This window comes from Oncorhynchus kisutch, linkage group LG4, assembly GCF_002021735.2.
Source record: "Oncorhynchus kisutch isolate 150728-3 linkage group LG4, Okis_V2, whole genome shotgun sequence".
Classification (NCBI taxonomy): domain Eukaryota; kingdom Metazoa; phylum Chordata; class Actinopteri; order Salmoniformes; family Salmonidae; genus Oncorhynchus; species Oncorhynchus kisutch.
In genome coordinates this window covers 58,097,765-58,104,985 of record NC_034177.2, presented here as the reverse complement: position 1 = coordinate 58,104,985, position 7,221 = coordinate 58,097,765, and the positions used below count along the sequence as shown (strand labels likewise).

General features: G+C 42.2%; 1 protein-coding gene across 1 annotated transcript; it reads right to left on the bottom strand.

Annotated features, from left to right (window-relative positions):
• Positions 1-827: 827 nt before the first annotated feature.
• Positions 828-6,936, bottom strand: drgx (dorsal root ganglia homeobox). Its single transcript, XM_031822108.1, has 6 exons — positions 6,894-6,936; positions 5,824-5,927; positions 5,261-5,362; positions 3,279-3,454; positions 2,652-2,764; positions 828-2,526 (listed from the first exon to the last, which is right to left on the bottom strand). The coding sequence occupies exons 1-6, from the start codon at positions 6,934-6,936 to the stop codon at positions 2,123-2,125; spliced, it is 942 nt and encodes a 313-aa protein (XP_031677968.1). The 3' UTR covers positions 828-2,122.
• Between the last annotated feature and the right edge of the window lie 285 nt (positions 6,937-7,221).

Genomic DNA, 7,221 nt, shown 5'->3' with positions numbered 1-7,221 from the left:
AAACTCAATCACTAAATAATGGTCAAACGTTTTAGATAGAAGCATCGCAATTTACTCCGATTTTAGAGTATAATCATGCAAACTCAAACTACATGCACGGCTATTTGTTTCGTGGAAGATTTTGCTTGTCTTGTTTAAAGAGTGATAGAACAAAATAACCCATAAAGATAGAAGAAGAAGCAGCAGCCTCCACAGATCATGAGTGGTCTTGCTGATATAAGCACACTAACAATATAACCCAGTGACTCAAAGCTTCAATGAAGTCTTCACTTTATAACAGTATAACTCGATGACTCAAAGATCCAATTAAGTCTTCACTTTATAACAGTATAACTCGATGACTCAAAGATCCAATTAAGTCTTCACTTTATTCATATATATGAACTATGCACAGCATGCAGAACATTTCATTGCAAAAGACGAGAGCGATAGAGAAGAGAGAGGAGGACAGATGAATAAAGAGAGAGAAACAAAAAGAAGATACAGGGAGAAATATAGAGACAAATAGATAGAGAACAAGAGAAATAGAGGGAGAGAAAGATAGAGGAATAGAGAGAATAAAAGAGTGTGAGTGCTCGAGCCAGGACTTCTGACATTATCTCCCTCCTCCATGTCACCGGGGTGTCTCCCTCATCATTAATTATTAACTCAGTACTTTGTGGTAATACATAATTCACCATCAATTATTCATGCTAATGTGTGTGTAGTTGACTTAATTGTGTTATTGATTATCAAAAGTAATTTCCTGAAAATCCTCAAGGACTCAAATTGAATCAGCCTAAATCCTGGTCTCTGTGTACTCTCTCTTCCTGCGATTAAGTTTTCTCAATCTGATTGGTTTATGTCTTATTAGCCGATCTGGTGAAAGACAACACAGAAAAGAGGTTTAATATATTTTTTAAAGGCTAAATTAATAAATCAACTATCACTGATGAACCATGAAGGAGCCTCGTGGTTTAAAGGCCCATAGTTTTGTAAATATACATTTTAGTATTAATAAATAGCATGTATCATGTTTAATGGGCTATTGTAACCTGGCGATGCGTCTCGAGCGAGAGAGAGAGAGAGAGAGAGAGAGAGAGAGAGAGAGAGAGAGAGAGAGAGAGAGAGAGAGGAGGTTATGAGTGGTGTTCTCTAGTTTCTCCAGCTTTAAGGGAAACTGATGAATAATGGATAGGAGCAGATGGCCGTGGCGGTAGGCAACAGGAGAGACTACATCTTTAATTGTTTTAGAGAACATGTCACAACAGGACTAAAGTGATCCAGGGTCGGCTAACGCTAGTAATGCCACAGACGTGCTAACAGACTGCTATTAGCAAAAGCCCTGATATCAACACCACTGTTGTGTCATCATATCTGTTAGCCTACCCTGTTAGCGTAGCCAAGGGACCACAGAGCAACATTAGCTTCAACTGTGGCACTTTAACATCGATGTGAAAGCAAATACGTTGATTCATGTACACTGCCACTGTCAGTTAAACGAGACATAAATAAATCAGTAGTTAGCGTTCTCTCTGGCCGCTGGCTTAAAAACCTGAACACGGATGACCATGACTCCAGTGAAAACTATAGAAGTGTCAATATTTCACATTGTGTTTTTACATGTGTTTAAAAAAAAGAGGAACATAACATGTTACATTGTCTGGTGACTTTCTGTAACACAATACCCTAATACACAGGGGAGAGCGTGTAGCCAAGATGAGAGAGAATGGGAAATGCCTCAGATTCACATTATTAGCCAGGGTGGTAGTCTCCATCACACACAGTTTATTCAGAGTCCATGTAGAGTCCATGAGCTACGTACAGTACGTGTGCTTATAAGGGGACCGCAACGGCCCCACGATATTCAGCAATATTCACCCACAATAAATAAATCACAATCATACAATATCTTGATAGCTGAATCCATAGAGTATGATATCTGGGTAGCCACTCCTCTCTCTCCCTGCTCCAGTAGTAATAGGACTAGGTCCATAGTTGTGCTTTAGGAGGAGTAGGTAGAGGGAGAGTAGTTGTAACAGGAGGCACATTCACACCACAGGAGTTTTAAGACCCAGTCCTTCCGTCTGTACATCCACACTGTCTGCACGTCTGTCTCCTCTGGGCGGCGACACAGACACACTCACTTTTTCTCCAGTGGTTCCTTGGGGCAGAGGGGGTGTTTGTCAGACCCGGTACCCTGAGTCGGGGTCTTGGAGCCTGGGCTGGGAGCCTCGTCTCTGGAGCCTCTCCCCACGGCTCCAGAGACTCCCAACACTGATCCAGATACTACTCCCAGGGCAGGGCCCATCCCGGGCCTCGTCAACCCAGCACCAGACACCCCAAGCACCGACATGCCTCCTACTCCAGTCCCATGCCCGTGGCCGGCCCCCAGCAGGTTGGCTGACTGTAGCACGGCCTCGGAGTGCTCCCGGGCCTTCATCCTCAGGGCCGCCACACTGGCCGTACGGTTGCCCTGACAACCATAGGGGGGCAAGAAGGACAGGCCCATGGGGTCAGGAACACAGCATGAGCACAGACCACCTCCTGGTAAGACACACACACACAGGGTCAGGATATTGTTTTATAGTAGAGTATGTCCATCATCACTACCCTCCTTCTCTAACTATCAAGTGTGTTAGTCATGTTAACTGTTAGCTGTGCTAACTTACCCTTCATTGTGGCAACATGTGACAGAGCCTGGGCATAGGTGGCTGAGTTCAGGAGGGTTCCTGGTAGACAGGAGGGGAAGAACGGACCACCAGGACCCACCGCTCGGTTTATACTGGAGGGAGAAAGAGGAGGGAGGTTAGTTTAAAATGACTCCGAGAGGAGATAAGAGATTATGGTTATCCTGCAACTGTAGGAAAGTGAAGAGGAGTAGGGAGGGGAAGAGGAGTGAGAGGGAGGGGAAGAGGAGTGGGTTAGCATTTGTGGTGACTTAATCACATTTGGAAGGTCCGAAGTAAACAACAAGCAAATAGGGGCTGGTCTGAGACTTCAGCACAGACAGCTGTACACTCAGCACCCTGCTTTTCAGCACCACATAACAGTGGACAGCGGCTGTATTGTTACTGGCCACTGGGAGAGAGGGATTTAAGCACAGTGGACTGTTGCTAAATCAGGATCCCAAATGGGAGACATTCAGCATCACATGACAATGGACTGCTTCAACATCACTGGCCAATGGGAAAAGAAGAGGCCTAACTCTGTAGGGGAAGCCTCCCCACAAACTCTATGCTAGACTATACAGCCAACCCTGTCTTCATGCACCTATGTCCTTGTCCCTGTTCTCTTACCTCTGCTGCATCTCCAAAGGTTCCTTTTGTTTCCTGCTCTGATCCACAGGAGACTGGGAGTTCAGACTCCTGGACGGAGGAGTGCCTCCCTCGTTCATCTGCTCCTTCCCTCCGTCAGGGTCTGTACTCCCTCTCTCTGTCTTTCTCCACTTGGCCCTGCGATTCTGGAACCACACCTAAACAGGAGAGGAGAGGAAGTAAAAAACTCACTATTGCGCCATGCAATCTCTCTCCCGTGTACAATCTAAAGTAGTCCAATAAATACCTGCTTTTGTGATGTATATTGACATGTTACAAACCCAGACCAGCATCTTTGTAGTTATGCACACAGGAGCAGAAGTTAAGATTCAGTTGGTCAGAAAACAGACAGATTTTATGAACCATGTCTCATTACCGAAATATGGACAGGGTCTATTGTGTCTTGTCATCAAATCCATCAAAAGGATATGTAATTTTTGGATCATGATAATATAAAGATAAAGATGTCGCTGTGTGTGTGTGTGTGTGTGTGTGTGTGTGTGTGTGTGTGTGTGTGTGTGTGTGTGTGTGTGTGTGTGTGTGTGTGTGTGTGTGTGTGTGTGTGTGTCAGACCGAAGCTCCCTGCCTGAGTGACTTTGCACTGCGACTTCTCCCAAACTTCACCCACCCATAGTCTCCAGCCCGCCACATACTGCCAACTTCTATATCCTAATTGAAAGAAGGTCATTGCCTATAACAACATTTAATTGAGCAATTTTTCATTCTCATATTTTAATGACTTCCCACTGACAGTCAGGGCGCTTTAGAGAGAGAGCTGTGATGAAGTCGTTTATTCCCCTATTTAGTGATTGTTTGACAACATCAGATTCGATTAAGACTGCACTCCCACACGCATTAATCATGATGTGTGTGAATGGAATGGGGTGGAGCAACTGTGCGGGACAGAACAGTCACCATTGTGCAAAAGCCTAGGTACAAGGACGTCAACAACCAAAAAAACGAATCCCATTCAGTCAATGTACGAAAAAAGGACAACAGTTTAGTTTAGTGTCAGGACAACAATACCGCCGCTTGTTGTGATTGTGAGGCAGGCTATCTCACCCCTGCACCTTACAGCTAAAGAGTCGTGATCCCGTCTCTCTGAATGGCTGGTAATTGCTACATTAATCTCCATTTGGCACCTGCTTTAAGGAGGGGGAAACCCATTGACACGATACAATAAAGACGGGCCAACAACACTACAACAGAAAGGACATTTATTTTCTAATAATAATGTAAGTTTAATATCCCTGCATGCTGCAGCCGATTCATGTTCAGATTTAATAATAGGAATGCTGTAATCGGATTAGACCGGAATAATTTGTTTACAATCCCTAATTTACAGCTCGGGATTCCATTATCCCGCGCGCTGTCGGCTTTAAGCAATAGTAAGATGACCCAGGGGAAGCAAAGCCTAACTATTATATTTCCTACAATTAGATCTGCGCTCACAACAAAACCCAAAAGCAAATCTGGAATGCAGGAAATTACATACAGGACACACTGAATTGAATTACAACTGGCCAAGTTTATAACCGCACATAATATGGAGGGCAGGGCAGTTATAAATTGCCCCCAAAATAATAATAACAATGTAAAGGGGTGGGTGTGTGTGAGCGCGTATTTAATGCTGTTTTAACATTTGTATCTACTGCCCTCTTTAAAAGCATCCCTTTTTCTTTTTTCTTCTTCTTCTGAGCTGCGGAAATGGACGCACATGTATGATGTGTTTTTTTTAATGTACCTTTGTTTTGAGACGCGGACAAATTAGTGAAGAACATTATCACTGGTTAATTATGAATGACCGATTAATCAACCTGATCTAATATTCACCATTATGTTGATGTTATTAAAGAGCATCGGGAGAATGACAGAGTGCCTTAATTTACCCTCCTCTCTCTGGTCAAACGTGCTCTCAGAGCCCACTGCCTCATTCCGGTGTGTGCGTGAGCGTGCGTGTTCACCTGGACACGCGCCTCCGTCAGGTTGATCTTCATGGCCAGTTCCTCCCGCGTGAAAACATCCGGGTAGTGAGTCTGCGCGAAAACAGCTTCCAAAGCTTCCAACTGAGAACGAGAGAAATGTGAGATTAAGAGTTTTAAAGTGTTGTGAGTTTATTTATTCACGACACTACACCCAATGGTATATTTATGTGGGTGTGTTGGTTTTCGAACGAAATATACAAAAGATGCCTGTTTTGATAAGTGCCCTAGCCTACTTTCAGAAGCGATAGGCCTATATATTGGCCTGTGAATAGCGTAACTAGGCAACAAAATGCTATTAACTAGAATAAGTGCAAGTAATACGGAAGTGATAGGCTACATTTTATTATTACGGCGGAAATAATGAGAAGCATCATTATAATAATCGTTAATAATAATTAACAATATTATGGAAATATGTGGCCTACATTTGTATAAACTAGCTAGCCTAATGCATGGTTTTGCTCACATAAGATTAAATTCGTTATAACCAATGTACAGAGTGATATTTTTAAGCAGTCCAGAGTTTTATAATTGATTGCTACCTGTTGTAGAGTAAATGTTGTCCTATTTCTACGTTGTTTTCTCCGCAGAAAGCCGTCATCAAAATCACCTGCTGAGGCATGGTTGGCAAACCCGTTGGTGTTCACTGAAACATAAATCATCGAAGACATTTTTCAATAAAAACACTTGTTTAGAGAAATAAATTGAATACATTTGTGTTTGTTTTCAGTCTAAACCTGACATAGAAACACTTTGCAACGAACACATCGAAACGAAGGGATCAAGCAGGAGTTCATTTTTTCGGATGTCAGTAAATAGGATGGCCCATTGAAACGGACTATAATCTGCTTGTATATTCCTCTTATTAGAGCCATGAAACATTGATGTCCCGGTCTGAGAGGCATGACACCCAACATCTGTGGCCGCAGACGGGACAACACACCCGCCTCAGCCCCGGGGCTAACACACACACACACACACACACAAACACACACACACACACACACACACACAAACACACACACACACACACACACATTTTAAACTAGGGTGGGTTCATAAAACGAACAAAAATACGCTATTAAAACATGCTTTTTCAAAAACAAGTATAATCTTAAAAGGCAAGCAAAAACTCGCGCAACCGCTTAAAACATTTATGGAACATGCAGTAATATATTTATATATATATATATATATATATATATAAATACTATACAACTGTTAACTTGATATAGCTGTGATATATATATATATAGTATCACAGCTATATCAAGTTAACAGTTGTATAGTATTTTACACGAAATGATGCTAACACATAAATACACACATACTTTATTTACCACAATTAAAAAAGTGGATACAAATATGTTATTCAGATGTTTACAGTTTTCATGAGTCATAACCCTTAAACCACTCTTCTTACAGCAAATTCCGAGGTAGCGTCAGGCTGCAAATATTTGAACTCAATTGCAAGGAAATAGAAGTTATAGGATGTAGCCTACATTTATTATTTCCAAATCAAAACTGTCAACACATACTAGCCCATCTACGGAGAAGCGGTCCCAAAAGTTGCAGTATTAGGCTATGGTCTACTTACACGTATTAGTCCGACAGCATTCTCCATCCAGCTGAGGGGGACAATGAAAGTAAAACATGATGGTTTTATGGGCTTTGTTTATCTATGGAACTGTGTACGAAAGCCCGATGTCACTGAGAAATCTGAAAAGAAATCAAATAATTTCAGTCGCAAATCAGAGAATAACGAGTCAAGATGTGTCCAAGCGGTCTGCATCAATATTTGACAGTGTAACGGGCCAAAATACAACCATTGTAAGCCTAATCAGTGTAATTATTACAATGTTCATATTAATGACAAAATAGAAGAAGAAAAAAACTCCGCAAAACTCCCTACTCTTCCCCCGAAATTAACGAACAATAAG

Coding starts and splice junctions, on each gene's coding strand:
- drgx (XM_031822108.1), bottom strand. CDS start 6,936: ATGTTTTACTTTCATTGTCCCCCTCAGCTGGATGGAGAATGCT. Junction 2,765..3,278: donor CCTTTGGAGATGCAGCAGAG/GTAAGAGAACAG, acceptor TTCTCCCTCCAG/TATAAACCGAGCGGTGGGTC. Junction 2,527..2,651: donor ACATGTTGCCACAATGAAGG/GTAAGTTAGCAC, acceptor GTGTCTTACCAG/GAGGTGGTCTGTGCTCATGC.